The following is a 16245-nucleotide window of genomic DNA, read 5'->3' as shown; positions in this document are numbered from 1 at the left end:
ATATCATACAAGGAAAAGGACTAAATTACAGTTATTCAAGTCAATATGCATAAATTTCATAAACACAGTGCCGAGCAAAAAAAGAAGTCACAGAATACACGTGATAACCATTTATTTATGTACAAACACCTCCATCGTTTAAGAACACACACATGTATATGGTGAGACAGAGCTCTTCACTATTACTGGTGATGTTGAGTAACAGTAGGCAGGGTGGCCCTACATGGCTGCTAATGTTATCATCACTCGCCTGGTTGATATGCGCTAAATCTGCATCCTGGGGGAACTCTCCAAGTCTAACTCCCCTCACTGCTGCCATCATCCCTCAGAGAGGAGAAAAGTTGGGGGGCTGGCCAGCCCTTCTGTTTTAAAGGGGGATTTGATTTTATTTTATTTAAAAAATTTTTTCAATGTGTTGCATTTTTTAAAAATTTATTTATTTTAGGAGGGAGGTAATTAGGTTTACTTATTTATTTATTTTTAGAGGAGGTACTGGGGATTGAACCCAGGACCTCATGCATGCTAAGCATGTGCTCTAATACTCTCCCCTCTAAAGGGGGGATTTTAAAATAATCATTTTATTTTATACATTTTTTAAAAATAGAAGAGGTAGCATTAATGACAGGGACTGCCAGGCCCCGTGAGAACAGAGCGGGAGGCCGGTACCCAGGGCTGGGCGGCTGGGGGCGGGCTCAGCAGGAACCGGGCCTGCCGGCTCCCTCCCCACAGGAAGAGCCCAGGGTTTGTACCGCCCTTCATCCGCTGGTCGGATTTGGTCTCCAGTTGTCTTAACTTGGACGATGAGACTGAACGCTGACTGCAGCGGAGGGCGGGGTGGGTTTACTTACCCTGTTTCCAGGTGAAATGCCAGGTTGTGGGAAGGGCTCTGAATGTGCAGCCGCCCGTTTTCTGCTGCGGTCATGCTGCTCAGAATGCTGCGTTGTGAAGGAGCTCAGAAATTAAAAGTGGTTCTTACTATACGTCTAGTGGCAACTTGACCTGTGAACCCTGCGTTATGATTTGTCACGACGTATTCACTGGGACATAGTTGTGAAGTAACGCGTTTATACACACTCTAACTTCAGATGAGGAAACAGGCTTCACGAGACTGGCCCCAAAGTCAGCAGAGGAGAAACAAGACAGGGGCAAAGAAGCAGACACCACCTCTCGCTGGGCAGGGAAGGGCTCTTAAAGGAGTGGGCGTCTTCCAGGCGGGACTGGGAGAGAAAGGCAGGAGGGGGTCGCATGGGTGCAGAGGCGTGAACAGGCAGGAGGCTGGAGTCTGGTGGGGGAGCCCTTTCCTGCAGGGTTTTGAGGTGCGTGTGGAAGGGGAAGAAGCAATAAGATCATTGTGTTGTGTGGGGCTGGCAGGGACTCCCTTGGAGTGACGACCTCATTCATGATGACCTCACTTGTGGCAAGGTGGCCAAACCAAGGTGCCCACCACCTGGCCAACTGGCCATATGTGCAGAGGTGACCCCTGGCTTAGTGCAGATGGAAAGGAACTGTCCACTCCTAGGCCAGCCAGGGACATCACACCTGCTCATTCCCCCACCCCGTTTCCATTTCTGACCTAGCTCGCCTCATCTCAGGGTCATCTGAAGGTCAACAGCCCCTCTGGGCACCTGTCAGGGCAGCTGGGCTGTCCCTCCACTGGCTGAACAAGAGGCTGCCCTTGGGTGGCCGAGACAAAGAAGGAAGCAGGGAGGGCAGAGCTGGCTTTACGGCCATCACCCTGAGACCCCAGGAGATGCTGGGGGTGCAGGGAGGAGGAGAGAGGGCTGGACATATCCCTAAGGCCATCTGAAGACTCAGACGGGTCGAATTTTGCATTTTTTTCCCCTCTGGTCTTTCTTCACGTAAGGGGGGGTTTAGTTGTAAAATACACACATATATACATGCATAAATGATATATGTATTAAGTATAATTTAATGTGTGTGTGTAAAATTCTGTTTTCAATTTTTAAAAGTCGCCTCCTGTTCTCTTCCAGTTTCATTCCTACTCAGTGAAAGGCTGGAAGCTTTGCCACGAACTTCTAGAGTGAGACAGCAGTGATGGTGATCGAGACTGCCTCTCACAGAGTTCTCCCTTTCCTAACTCTCCAGTTCCTGAGAAATTAAAAAAAAAAAAAATGAAATTCCTGAACATCAAAGCCATTTCCAGCTGGAGTCCCCAAACACAGCCCATCAACTGGCCAGTAGATGGCGCCCAAGGAGACCCTGCCTTTGGGCAGAGGGTCTGCCTTCAGACAGACTGTCATTCCTTCCGCACGGAGGTGGTAGATGGTCACCTGCCCTGTGCCCAGCCTTGAGCTGGGTTTGGGTGAGAAAGGGATGAGAAAGACAAAGTCTAATTTCAACTCGCCCCACGGGCTAGAGCCGGGGAGGAGGCGCCAAGGCAGAACAGGGCTGGCTGGGTGGACAAGCGTGGCCTGGAGCAGAGGGTCAAGGTGGGAGGAGGAACTGCCGTGAGCTTCCAGGAGTGTCTGGGAGCAGCTGAGAGCGGGCAGCAGGGCCAGACCATAAGGTCTGTGATTATTCTGTCCAGGGAATGCATGGAAAGGTGCGGTGAAGACGTCTCATCTGGGGGTGCATCTGAACCCCTGCTGTGGGACCCTTCCTGCTGCCCAGGAGGCTACGAGGGGCGGCAGGATGGAGCGGGGAGGCTGGCTGTCACACTCTGCCTGTCCTCTCTTTGTATCTTTCTCTGCTGCATCCTTGCATCCTAGGTCACCTGGTCAGGCTGACAGTCAGCGGGGGTTGTGGGCAGGGCCAGAGGGCCTGGATGGAGGGTGGGTGTCGGAGACCAGGCGTGGAGACAGGGAGTTTGTGGGCTGAGTCACAGAGCAGTGGTTGCAGAGTGAGGGGCCTGGGGCTGGGAGGAGCTGGGCAGTGGGGCTGGGGGTGAGAAGGACACCAGACTGCTCCTAGCGTCAGGAGCCCTGGGGCATTTCTGCGCTGGGAGGCGGGCAGAGGCAAATAGGAATGCAGATCAGATAACTCTAGCGAGAACCAGCTGCAGGTGGCTTGGATCAGGTGGGACCCTGAGCTTGGAGAGAAAGGACATTTTAAAGCAAAAAAAATCCAGCCGGCTTGGCAGCTGTCAGAACGTGGGGGCTGAGGGAATGAGTCAAAGATGACTCAGAAGGTTTGAAGGTGAGTTTGAGGGAAATGGCAGCACTTCTGGGAAGAAGACAGCTTCATGCCCAGGACTGCTGGCTCCTCGAGGAAGAGGAGGCCCGACCCCGTCCCGTTCCCTGCGCGTGTGTTTACGGCCTGTACCAGCCCCACTGGGAGGGAAGCTCCCCAGGGTGCTGCCCAAGATTCTCCCGCTTCAGGTGTCTTGCCCAGGGGCTCAGCGCATACCTGTCCCCTGCCTGACACAGGGCCACATGGGGACCGGACTGGGGCTTCCCCGAGAGAGACCAGGGAGGCTGGGGGTTAGCGGGACCTGATTTCCCGCCCACTGCGTCCCAGGGTGGCGACACTGGGCCGGGCACTCCACACCAGACCCTCATCGCAGGCACAGCCCCCTGTCCCCAGTCTCCTCTCCCTCCCAGCCCTTCGGCTGTACTGAGACCGTGGTCACGGAGGTAGGTCCTGCACCTGTCCACGTGTGCCCGATTCCCCTCCTCCCCACCCAGCCCTCCCACCGCGTTCTTGCTCACATCTCCAGCATCCCGTTTCCTGGATGCCTTATCCACTTGGTGTCCCACAGACATCTGTGCCCAACGTGGGGACACTAAGCCAGCCACCTGCTGCTCCATGGTGACCACAGCCCCACCCACCAATGCAGGATCCTGCGGGGCTCCTTCACGTCACCCACGCGGTCACCTTGCTCTCCTAGGTCTCTTCCAAGCCTGCCCCCTCTCCGCCTACTGGCTCTGCAGGAGCCAGCCCTCCTTGGGTCTCACTGGCCCTGACCTTCATCCACACCAGGGTCAGAGTGGACACAGGTCTGACAGGGCCCCGGGGAAGGCCTCCAACACCTCCTAAGATTCTCGGGCCACGTTTCAAGTCCCCTGCACCAGCCTACCTCTTGCTTCAGCTCTGCCGCCAACCCCTGCCTCATGCAGGCTGTGTCCCCACCCCCCTCACACAGAAGGGCTCTCCCAGCCTCCATTTCCTGCTCCGCTTTGCCCTCTCCCTCTCCGTTCCTCACCCCTAGGATTCCTTCTAGATTTCGCCTTTACAAACGCATGTCCCCGACCCCTCCCAGCTCCCAGAGATGCCTCCAGGAGACCCAACCCGAGTGGCGCCCCACACCCTGCCAGCACGTGTCAGCTTATAAATCCAGGTAGTGGTGTGGCACTGGCGTCACGTCTGCTTCCGGCGTGAGGGCAGTGACCCGACTCCCCGCCACTGCATCCCAGGGCCTGGACGTGGGCTTTCAGTAAACAGGCATTTAATGAACGGTGTTCATTAAACAAGACACCGTTTCCCCTACCAAAATGGCCAAACATTTTTTTTTTTTGGCCACAACCAATGCTGACAACAGTTGTGGGGAGCAGGGGGAGGGAGTGCTGGCCATGCCCCCCAACTGGTGACAGCCCGTGGCAAGCTGATGCGGACGTGGCCAAAGCCATCCCAGAATTCCAGGAGTGGCTGCCCAAGGTGCTCCTTGAAGGATGGGTTAAAATTTGCCAAAAGAAGGACAATTTTGGTACCAAAATACCCCCATTTATACAGTCAATGGGAAAACCAGTTTGCTCTGTGGAAATCAACTTTAGAGCCGACACTAAAAGACACATGGCCAGAAACAGAGGGCTGGCTACCTCCCCTTGCTCGCAGAGTTCATCCCTGCTTTGGGGCTCACTCAGCCCGCCCTCCCCTCGCAAGCCTGTACCCAAACCCAGCGGACAGGCACGAGTGCAGGACAGCATCGTGGGGGTTCTGTGGCTGCCAGTGTGGTCACTGTGTCACCCCATCTCTGCCAGGAGAGCAACACTGTATCCATCCTCTGAGCACTCATGGTGTGCCAGGCGCTAAGGCTTCCCTGGGATTAGCTCAGGGCATCCTCCCACATCCTTAACACGGATCATCCCTATTGTGGTGATGAGACGACTGAAACACAGAGAGATTGAGTAGCTTGCTCAGAGTCACACAGCCAGCTGCAGACCTGTGTGGTAACCGACATCTTGCTGCATGCAAGTCAACTGTACCTCTTTCCACAGTACACACCGCTGAGTTTCCCAACAGTTATAACTTGGTTCTGAACATTTCTCCAAGGTCATTACTACACATCAAACTTTTTTTTTGTTTGTTTTTTAATTACAATATAGTCAATTTACAATATTGTGTTAATTTCTCATGTACAGCATGTTGATTCAGATATACATATATAAATTCTTTTTCGTTATAGGCCGTTACAATCTATTGAATATAGTTCCCTGTGCTGGACGGCAGGTCTGACTATTGTTATTTACCTATTTTATATATAGCAGTCAGTATACAGATCTTGAACTCCCAATTTATCCCTTCCTACCCCCTTTCCCTCCTGGGAATCAAAAGTTTGTTTTCTATGTCTGGCTACACATCAATTTTTTAAAAACAGCTTTATGAGATACAACTGACATACAATAAACTGTACGTGTTTAAAGTACAATTGGATTTTATGTACACATACAGCATCAAGAGAGTGAACAGATTCATCGCCTAGTTTCCTTGCACACATTACCCTCCCTCCTGCTCCTGCCTCCCCCAACCACTGATCCACTTTCTGTCCCTATGGTTTGCACTTTCTAAAATTGTATAGAAACGACGGGCATCTTTCCCTCAGCATAATTGTTTTGTGTACAGAACATTTACCAAGAGCGACCATAATTTGGGCCATAAAATGGTAAATTTGAAAGGATTCAAATCATGCAAAGTATGTTCTCTGACCGCAATGGAATTAAATATTAGAAATCAATACCAACCAAAAAGATACCTGGAAAGCCTCCAAATATTTGAAAACTAACACACTTATAAATTACCCGTGGGTCAAAAGAAGAAATCAAAAGGGAAATTAGAAAGTTATTTACTTTAATAAACATACAGCAGTTACTGTGGGCCAGACCCTGTCTTGGGCCTTTTCCAAATACAATGAGCTGATTTAGGCTTTGTAACAAGCCAACGAGGAAGACACTTTCACATCCATTTTATAGATGCTGAACTGGAGGCACAAAGAGAGAAAAGTGACTTGGCGGGTTACACAGGTAGGAGTGGCTGAGCTGGAGTCTGACCCCAGGATGCCTGGACCCGGGGTCCGTGCTTTGTGCCCCGGCTTCCTGGAGCAACACCGAAAGGTTTCAAATGGAGAAGGAAAGTGGTCAGGACAGGAAGGTCACCTTGGGAGGAGTTCGACAAAGGGTTAGGAGCTAAATCTGCAGGACTTGGAGATGGTGGGAAGCCGAGCTGGGGAAGCAGGAGAAGGCGGGGTAGGAGGGGAGCGGGTGGGAGCAAAGAGCAGGGCTGGCAGGCACCCCACCCCTGTTGAGAACCTGTTGTATCAGGGGATGGGCTGGGGCCTGGTAGGAAGGCAGGTGGGGGTGGGAAGGGGTCCCTAATGCTTGAACTGCAGGTCCGCTCGAGTATTAATGAGAACAGAGGGGACGGTGTTCCAGGTGGAAGGAAGAGCGTGTGCACAGCCCGTGGGGGCAGCTTGCAGGGTGAGGTCGCATGCAGAGCGGGACACGGAGCACAGCAGTGCAGCTGAGGGCCAGTGGGCAGGCGGGGCGCCCTGGGGGCTTGGCAGGCCTACGTCAGCAAGGGTCTGGGGAGTGTGTGCAGGAGGGGACTGGCAGGGTCAGACTCGTGTTCTCAAAGCTCAGGGACAGACCTGGGCAGAGGCAGGAAGCAGTCCCGTGGCTGTGGAGGTCTTCCAGGTGAGCTGCTGCTTGTGTGGGCTGGGATGGGAGACTGGGGGAGGGAGGGATGAGGACAGAGGGAAGTGGATGCAAGAGGTATTTTGGAGGCAGAAGTGGCAGGGACCCTGCCAGATGCCCTGTGGGGGGTTCCAGAAGGTAAGAGGGACAGTCACCAGGAAGAAGGCCAGGTAGGTGGGGGAAGTGAGGTCAGCATCCAGGTCTGGAGCTGGAAGAGTCCTGGCCGGAGGTTTTCTGTGGATCACCTGCACATAGGTACGGTTTCAGGAGCCCTGGTGACAGGCCAGGAGAGGGGGCAGAGGAGCAGCCAGGAGAGGGAAACCACAGCATGCCGATGGCGTAGGAGCACCCAGTGGTCAGTGTGGAACCGGTCCCAGCCGTCAGGACAGACACGACCAAAAAAGTCCCTGCATTTAGCAACTGAGGCAGGCAGGCAGGCAGGCAGGCAGGCAGGCAGGCAGGCAGGCTGGGCAGGCGCAGGAGGATTTGGAAGAAGGATGTTAGAGCTGGAGCTTGCGGGAAACCCTGGTTCCCAGGTGGCCTTGGAGCAAGTTCTCTGGAGGAGAAGGGAGAAGACCCCAAGTCGAGAATTTCACTGTCACAGATGGGGCTTTGAATGGCTCATCTATAAGACGTCCTGAACCTCCCTGGCCAAGGCAGAAGTGGGCTAGAAAGGAGGAAGTGGGCCAGGCTCCAGGTCAGGAGAGCAGGAGGGCAGCTGCAGGCTAGAGGAGAAGGAGGAGCGACCTCACACTGCTGACAGTGGCAACAAGGAAACTTCAGGGCTACCAGCGCATCCCCTCCTCCCCTCCCTCTGCTCATGCGCCCCCCAGCCCAGGCCGCAGGGAAAACCCAGACCACCCACGGCAGAGAGCTTCCAGACAGCTTGGGAAACACGTTTTACAAAGGTGCCCAGCAAATGCTTATAACCCCCACCTACCCTCACCACGTGGCTGGTGGTTTCCATTCTATCTTTCCTGTTTTAACCCAGTCGGGACGCCCTGCGTTGATTTCACGGCCTCCTAAAGGGTCTGAAGCACAGAAGTGAGAACCCCGTTCCGGGAAAAGCTGCGTTTCTCTGGAGACCAGGCAGTGGAGGGAAGAGTTCAGTCAAGTTTGTTTACAGCGTAAGGAGATTCCAGATTGTTCCCAAGGGCCCGGAGTGTGGGGAGGAACGGGGGGGGGGGGGGAGCAATGGTGGGAGGAGCTAGGGATAAAGGAGAGGGGAGGAGGGGGTGGTTTACCCGGGAGAGGCCTGAGCCGCGCAGGGCTGTACTGCTCAGCGGGCGTCAGTTTCCTCAAACGGGAAGCCACCCGGTTATCCACGTGGGCGAAGCCCCGCCACCCCCCTCCCCGCCTCCCACCTCCCACCTCCAAGAGTCTTACAAGTCTGACCTGGCACTCTTCAAAACATGGGAATGGAATTCCCATTTAGAAAGTGGTTTCTAAGGCAAGTTAGTCACCCAAACCATGAATTAGGTACTTAATACAGATACCTCAAGTTACGTGAAAGGATAAAAATGATAGTCTTTACAAAAGCATGATGACTGCAACTGGGGTAGCATGTTCACCAAACCGTGGAATTCCAGGCTAGGGCCCGCAACATATTGAAGGACATGGTTTTAGGACAAACCAACAGTAGGAACAAATCCCCACGGGACTGAGCATGGGCTGGGAGAATCTGGGACTTTTGGTGTCCGTTTCAACATGTGCCCCTGTGCACAGTGTGGCCTGAGAACAGGATGAGCCCCGAAATCCGAGCCCTGCGTTTGCAGAGTCCGTAGCAATGGGATGGGGGAGGGCCCTTGTCCTCGATCCCACTCAGCCTCAGAAACTAGCCACACGGAACCCCACGAGGCCCTGGGGTCCCCTTTTCCTCGCCGTGTGCATGGGCTGGTCACCCCTCACTTATACCCTATCATGGGTCAACGCCTCTGCATAACAAGGCTCTGGCAGGCACCTGTTACCTGAATTCCTGTGCCCTGAACCCAGAATCGCTGCCCCTGGCAGAGATGCGCCCCAGGCCTCCCAACTCATCCCTGGAACCCAACCGCTGCCCTGGGCCCCGAATCCCTAAATTAGGCCTGAGCCTTTAATCACTGCCCCAGGGGTATAAATGTGACACGGAACTGGGACACCCAAATCCCCTGCTTCGATCCCCCGCCCGTGGCGTCAGGCCCTAAACCTGGCCCCGGGTCCCCAATCTCGGGCCCTGACGCTGGGGTATCCGAAGTTTACACAACGTGGGGCCCTTCCTGGAGAACTGAAAGTTTACTTTTCTGGACTACACGCGCACACGCACACACGCGCCCGCACTCCCCGGCCAAGTCTCGCCGGGCCTGGCCTGGGGCGCCGGGGACGTGGGGAGGAGCAGGTGGGCTTGGACGCAGGCCCGGGAAGCGGCCAGGCGGGGCGCGGAAATGCAGGGCGGGGCTGGGGGCGGAGGTCCTCGAAAGCGCGAGACCTTCCCGAGAATTCCGGGCGGCGCAGGCGCACTGAGGCCGGCGCAGGCGCGCGCGCCGCGGTGCGCGCGGGCGGATCCCTACCGGGGACCCGCGCGCGCCCTGGGGAGGGGCGGGCGGCGACCAGAGCGCAGGCGCGCGGCCGCGGCGGCGGTTAGGGAGGGTTCTTCCGGAAGGTTCGGGAGGCTTCTGGAAAAGGCGCCGCGCGCTGGGCGGACCCGCCTCTATATAAGGGAGGCGCGGGGGCGGCGCGCCAGTTGCTTCTGCGTCCTGGTGCTGCCTCGTTGCGGAGCCTGTGCGGTCCTTCAGCCGAGGTGAGGAGGCCGTTGGGGGGCTCTGGGCGGGCGGCGCGGGGGTCCGGGCACAGGCGGGCGTTGGGCTCGGCCCCCCGGGCCACTCGGCCGGCGGGCCTGGGGTGGCCATGGCCTCCTTGAGGCCTGGGGCCTGCTGCGGCCTCCCCTCCCCCACGGCGGGAGCGGGCGGGCCGAGGCGCCGGAGGAACGGGGCGGTCGCGGGTGGGGGCACGTGCGGGGTCGGGGGCTCGTTCCCGCCCGGCAGGGGCCCCCGGCCCTTCCCGCCGACCACGGCGGAGGCATCAGGGCCGAGCGGCGCCCGCGTGGGTCGGAGCCGCGCTCACCGGGCCGCACTGGCTCCCGGCTTGGCCCGGAATGAGGTCATCCCTTTGTCCCCGCGGCCTCCCGGCTCCCGAGCGCGGCCAGCGGCGCTTGAGCGGCTCCGTGTCCTTCCAGATGCCCGAGGAGACCCAGACCCAAGACCAGCCGATGGAGGAGGAGGAGGTGGAGACGTTCGCCTTCCAGGCGGAGATTGCCCAGTTGATGTCTCTGATCATCAACACCTTCTACTCGAATAAGGAGATCTTCCTGAGGGAGCTGATTTCGAATTCGTCTGATGTAAGTCTCAGTGGAGAGCGGAATTTTGGTTTCGGTTGCAGGTTCACTGCTCAGGGGCTTTGAGCTTAATGTTCGTGTTTTTCGGTAGGCTCTGGACAAGATCAGGTACGAGAGCTTGACGGATCCCAGTAAACTAGACTCTGGGAAAGAGCTGCACATTAATCTCATTCCGAACAAGCAGGATCGAACCCTCACCATTGTGGACACCGGAATCGGAATGACCAAGGCTGATTTGATTAATAATCTTGGTACTATTGCCAAGTCGGGTACCAAGGCGTTCATGGAGGCCTTGCAGGCTGGTGCAGACATCTCTATGATTGGCCAGTTCGGTGTCGGGTTTTACTCCGCCTATCTGGTTGCTGAGAAAGTGACCGTTATCACCAAACACAACGACGACGAGCAGTATGCCTGGGAGTCTTCTGCAGGAGGGTCCTTCACAGTGAGGACTGACACAGGTGGGCGTCTGAGGCTTTGTCACGGAGGGCGCGGTTCTTAAAATTCAAGGCAGCTTCTGTTTGCCTGGAGTGTAATAGCGTGACCTTGTGGTGGTTTATCTTGGGCAAGGCAGTTAACTCTGGGACTGCACTCATTTGTAGTGTAAGTAAACCTGTATTTCGTAGTGTTCAGTGATTGTTAGGTATGGCGCTGGGAGTTTGATTTTCTTCAACGTTAAGCGATTGAGATTGAAATTGACCTTACTCTTATTTCAGGAGAACCTATGGGTCGTGGAACAAAGGTTATCTTGCATCTGAAAGAAGACCAAACCGAGTACTTGGAGGAAAGAAGGATAAAGGAGATTGTGAAGAAACACTCACAGTTTATTGGCTATCCAATTACTCTTTTTGTGAGTTTTTTTTTATGTATTTTGTATGTAGCTAGTTAAAGCTATTGAAAGTGAGTTCCTTAGTCTTCATAAGGAAGAGATCCACACTTGTATTCACTGGGCCTGTGAAGGTACCCAGGGTTATTTAAATACATCATATATTGATGGGAAGCTTCCTGGCTACTTAATGTTTGCCAGTTGGCTGAGTAGGCTGTGGTGTTAAGTGCAGCTTCTCCGTTTAGCTTCTTTTTTTAGTTCTGGGATGGAGAGGTGATGTGATGTCTCTTTGAAGGTGGAGAAGGAACGTGATAAGGAAGTCAGTGATGATGAGGCGGAGGAAAAGGAAGACAAAGAGGAGGAAAAGGAAAAAGAAGAAAAGGAGTCCGATGACAAACCTGAAATAGAAGATGTCGGTTCTGATGAAGAGGAAGAAGAAAAGAAGGATGGTGACAAGAAGAAGAAGAAGAAGATTAAGGAGAAATACATTGATCAGGAGGAGCTGAACAAAACGAAGCCCATTTGGACCAGGAATCCTGACGACATTACTAATGAAGAATACGGAGAATTCTATAAGAGCTTGACCAACGACTGGGAAGATCACTTGGCAGTGAAGGTGAGTGACTTTTGAATACTTCAAAGACAGCATGTCTCTGCAGGTTGTCTGCCTCCAACTGTTAAATTGGAGCATTGATGCTGGCAGCTCCCCCCAAAGTGCTTTAAGTTTTGTAACTGCAAAGTGTGTAGCTGTCAGGTTGATAGAGGTACATGTCAGTGGAAACTGTTAGCAATTTGCGTTGATCGTGACTTCGTGTGTTTGGTTACAGCATTTTTCAGTTGAAGGACAGTTGGAATTCAGAGCCCTCCTTTTTGTCCCAAGACGTGCTCCGTTTGACTTATTCGAAAACAGAAAGAAAAAGAACAACATTAAGCTGTATGTTCGCAGAGTTTTCATCATGGACAACTGTGAGGAGCTGATCCCTGAATATCTGAGTAAGTGTAGTGAAGTGTATAGGGTCGTCACTAGTCCAAGAAACTAATCCTGTTGTTGGTTTGGGGTTATTGGGGCTTATATATTTGTCTGTTTTGATCTTCGGAGTGACTTTGAGTGTGGTCTTGGTTTTTCCAGATTTCATTAGAGGCGTGGTGGACTCTGAAGATCTCCCTCTAAATATTTCCCGAGAGATGTTGCAACAAAGCAAAATTTTGAAAGTTATCAGGAAGAACTTGGTCAAAAAATGTTTAGAACTCTTCACTGAACTGGCAGAAGATAAAGAGAACTACAAGAAGTTTTATGAGCAGTTCTCTAAAAATATTAAGGTTGGTTATAAATACGGTTGATCATGAGCAGCAGTAATAAACTGGTTTCTCATTTTAAGTGATCTTAATGCGGAGAAAGCCTTCCTAAAGCTGTCGTTATCTTTCAGCTTGGAATACATGAAGATTCTCAAAATCGGAAGAAGTTGTCGGAGCTATTGAGGTACTACACATCTGCTTCTGGTGATGAGATGGTTTCTCTCAAGGACTACTGCACAAGAATGAAGGAAAACCAGAAACACATCTATTACATCACAGGTACTGGGCGGTAAATGTTACAGTCATGCTTTTGTTCTTGCAGTCCCACAGAGCAGGTGGGTGTGTTCGACCCACATGATGCTACTGATAAATTAATAGGTGTTAATACACACAAGACGGTTAACATGAGTTAGCCCAAATCTGTGGTTAGCTCTGCCTCCGTGGTGGTAGTAGAAAAAGACGAAGAGAAACCACTTCCTGGTAAAAGTCTAAAACTTTCTAATACCTCAGGTGAGACCAAGGACCAGGTAGCGAACTCTGCCTTCGTGGAGCGTCTTCGGAAGCACGGCCTGGAAGTGATCTACATGATCGAGCCTATTGATGAGTACTGTGTCCAGCAGCTGAAGGAATTTGAGGGGAAGACTTTAGTGTCAGTCACCAAAGAGGGCCTAGAGCTTCCAGAAGATGAAGAAGAGAAAAAGAAGCAGGAAGAAAAAAAGACAAAGTTTGAAAACCTCTGCAAAATCATGAAGGACATCTTGGAGAAGAAAGTTGAGAAGGTACGTGAATGCAGCCTTCCCACCTGCGCATTTTTAATAATGACAGTTCTTAGAAAGGAGTGTTACGTGTTTTTCAGACAAGTCATACATGGTCCCTCAATTTCTCTCTGTTTAGGAAAGTTTAGAAAACTTCAGCCTGACCATTTAGTGATGGGTATAGACCTAAAGATTCTTAAAAGACCTAAAAAGAGGAAGGGAATGAAAGTACAGGAAGGAAATTTTGGGTATCTAGATTTGCAGGTAGTATTTCCAATTCATCAATATCTGAGTCCCTTAAGTACTCCGAACAAAGCTGATAGAGCGAGGAGAAAGTTCAGCCTTTGCAGGCGCAGACGTCACTGGATGCCTTGATTGCAGGTGGTCGTGTCAAACCGACTGGTGACGTCCCCATGCTGCATCGTCACCAGCACGTACGGCTGGACAGCGAACATGGAAAGGATCATGAAGGCTCAGGCCCTGAGAGACAACTCCACCATGGGTTACATGGCAGCAAAGAAGCACCTGGAGATCAACCCGGACCATTCCATCATCGAAACCTTACGGCAGAAGGCAGAGGCCGACAAGAACGACAAGTCCGTGAAGGATCTAGTCATCCTGCTCTACGAAACTGCCCTCCTGTCCTCCGGCTTCAGTCTGGAAGACCCCCAGACACATGCCAACAGGATCTATAGGATGATCAAACTCGGTCTTGGTAAGTCTTGCGCACATATCATGTGAAATACCGTCAGGAAACTTAAAACACTTGTAGCACAAGAGACTGGTGGAAACGGTGAGTTCCAGCAGTTCAGGCGAGATTGGACTGTCTTGTGTGGTTTGGGAAACACTGAAGTCACATGAGTTAAAAGGGGTAAATGGGCCTCTTGATTTAAGAAATGAAAGATGAGCAGGTTCACAGAGCCCGGAATGGCGCAGCCTGCCCTGAGAGTGGGTGTGAACAGCAGGTTCAGGTTGATCAGCTGGCTTTCGGAAATCTAATAATGTGCCTTCTATCTAAAAGGTATTGATGAGGATGACCCGACTGCTGATGACAGCAGTGCGGCGGTGACGGAGGAGATGCCGCCCCTGGAAGGGGACGACGACACGTCGCGTATGGAGGAAGTGGACTAGGCGTCCGCGGCCAGCTCCTGTACCCCTGCTCAGTCCTCTAGCTCCATTCCCTCCCGTAATCTATTCTCAAGTATTTCTTTATTTTTGTTAACGTTTAAGATACCCGTATGGCATGACAATAACTACGTAAGGGGGGATAAGATTTCTTTCTAAATGTGATACTGTGATACTTTAGGCCCTAAAGCAGAGCTAGTTTTTCCTCCTAGTTTCACGTTGGCTTATTTTAACAGGTCAAGGTAGCGTTTGTTGAAAGCTGTATGTAACTTAACGTTAACTTTGTGTTCTGGAGTATGTAGCTATCAAGCGAATTCTTTAGTAGACCAAATCTTTCGTTGTTGAAGTGCTCTGAACTACATACCTTGATGTTTAAAGCAACTGTCATCTTCTGGGATCTACTTTTTAAACTTTCCATCCCCTGTGGTTACTGACTGCATGAACCAGGCCTCTAGGAGATAGTATGTTAAACTGAACCAACTCGTTGGGAATAACTGTCCGTCCGTAGGGCTTGTTTTCCAAAGAAAAGTATTGTTTAGAGTAGCAAAATTATAAGCCAACCTAAGGCATGTTGTAAAGCTGTGTGAAAAGTAACTCCGCAAGTTTTGTGAGTGGAAATGTAGTGCTTAAGTCACATTTTGCTTTAAAAAGTTGTAACAAATACAAATGAATTAAAAAATTGTGTGAAAGTGTCTTAATTGGGGAGGAGGCAGGGTGGTTAGAGGTGACGGGATGGTGGTCCCAGCATGTGGAACACGAGGTGTGCACGCCTTACCTGCTAGAGGAGAGGCAAGGAAGGAGATGCCTTCAATGGTAAGGCTTCGGGGTGGGGAGCATGTGTCGAAGTCCCGGGAGGGTGGGGCAGGCTGCCCCACCCCGTGTCCCCGTGTCCCCGTGTCGTGTTCTTTAGGCGTGTCCTCCCTCGGGACTGCTGCTCTTTAATAGTGTTGGTAAAACATTGCTGTAAGCGCAGCCCCTTACTACCTTGGCTTCACGAGTGCCTCAGGGTTCATTAGCCGTCCCACCTGCGTCCCACCTGCGATCCTCCGATTCTTGGAGCCTCGGGCAGGCTGCCCGTGGAGGAGGCTGCAGCTGGGAGCAGAGGGCGGCAGTGGAGGAGGCGGGTCAGGAAGGTCTATGGATTTGGGTTCCTGAGCGTAAGACCATGTATAAAAAGTGACAATGACCAATGATGGGGGAGCAGGAAGGCTGGAAGGCCTGTCACCCAGTGCCCAGCAGGCACTCAGCTGTTTAATCTTGATAATCCTCTGAGGCAGAAGTTCTTACCCTCTTCAGACAAATGGGAGGCATTAAGTGGAGTCAGCCCCTTCCCCCGTTCACTGGCAGATGTTACCAGCTGGGAGGGAGTGTGAGGTTTAGTGGGGGAGCCGGGAACTGTAGAGCAAAAGGTAAGTTTCTTCCATGATCCTTGTGTTCGGTAGCAAGACAGGTCTCAAACCAAGAGGAGGTGCTTAGGCTCGTGGGGCCGCTCCTGGGAACCGCACCCTCTAAACAGCTGTGCAGCTTCAACCAGAGGGTATTTTGTAAGGGGTTGTATCTCGTTAGAGTTTTGACAGGACAAAGGACCATTTCCACCAAATGTATTGGGAGTGGTTCCAGAAAGGGGGCAGGTACCTCCAGGAGTGAAACTCAGGAGGACGGGAAGAGGGATTAGGTACAGTGAAGAGCAGGGGGACACTGCGCCTTTCCCCTTGGTCTGTCCCCGGTGCCCTGCGTTCCCCGGGGGGGAGGCGGCGCTGTCCTGCTGCAGGGACGCCGCCGCTGCCGCTGGAGCCCCGCTGTCAGCCCGGCACATGCGGTGCCCAGGACGCGTGGTGTTTGTCCAAACTGCTACTTAAAACTGTCAAGGCCTCAAGAAAAAAAGGCATTTGAGAGAAATGAACTGAGAGCTTCTGTATAAACGATTTCCCACCTGAGCACATCCTCCCCGAGTTCCTGGAAAGGCATTTATGGCAAATACATGCACTTAACTGTGGATCTGGAACTGTC

General features: G+C 52.6%; 1 protein-coding gene and 1 long non-coding RNA gene across 2 annotated transcripts in view; both read left to right on the top strand.

Annotated features, from left to right (window-relative positions):
• Positions 1–2108, top strand: part of LOC116153624 (uncharacterized) — a 28624-nt gene extending 26516 nt beyond the window's left edge. Inside the window, exon 3 of the long non-coding RNA XR_010381094.1 lies at positions 1992–2108. This is a non-coding gene — a long non-coding RNA (uncharacterized LOC116153624). The remainder of the gene's footprint in view (positions 1–1991) is intronic.
• Positions 2109–9463: 7355 nt separating this feature from the next.
• Positions 9464–14921, top strand: HSP90AA1 (heat shock protein 90 alpha family class A member 1). The gene is made up of 11 exons (XM_031454327.2): positions 9464–9642; positions 10078–10239; positions 10328–10694; positions 10950–11083; positions 11355–11675; positions 11887–12052; positions 12189–12379; positions 12487–12634; positions 12866–13134; positions 13492–13825; positions 14132–14921. Exons 2-11 carry the CDS (start codon positions 10078–10080, stop codon positions 14239–14241), a joined length of 2202 nt encoding a protein of 733 aa, XP_031310187.1. The 5' UTR covers positions 9464–9642; the 3' UTR covers positions 14242–14921.
• Positions 14922–16245: the final 1324 nt, after the last annotated feature.

The sequence above is a fragment of the Camelus dromedarius genome, chromosome 5 (genome assembly GCF_036321535.1).
Source record: "Camelus dromedarius isolate mCamDro1 chromosome 5, mCamDro1.pat, whole genome shotgun sequence".
Taxonomy (NCBI): Eukaryota; Metazoa; Chordata; class Mammalia; order Artiodactyla; family Camelidae; genus Camelus; species Camelus dromedarius.
This window is presented reverse-complemented; position numbering and strand designations above follow the sequence as displayed.

Bases quoted from the DNA above. Each gene is read 5' to 3' on its own strand.
- HSP90AA1 (XM_031454327.2), top strand. From the start codon at position 10,078: ATGCCCGAGGAGACCCAGACCCAAGACCAGCCGATGGAGGAGGAGGAG. The intron at 12,053-12,188 runs GTAAGTGTAGTG...TGGTTTTTCCAG, and splicing joins GCTGATCCCTGAATATCTGA to ATTTCATTAGAGGCGTGGTG. The intron at 12,380-12,486 runs GTTGGTTATAAA...GTTATCTTTCAG, and splicing joins AGTTCTCTAAAAATATTAAG to CTTGGAATACATGAAGATTC.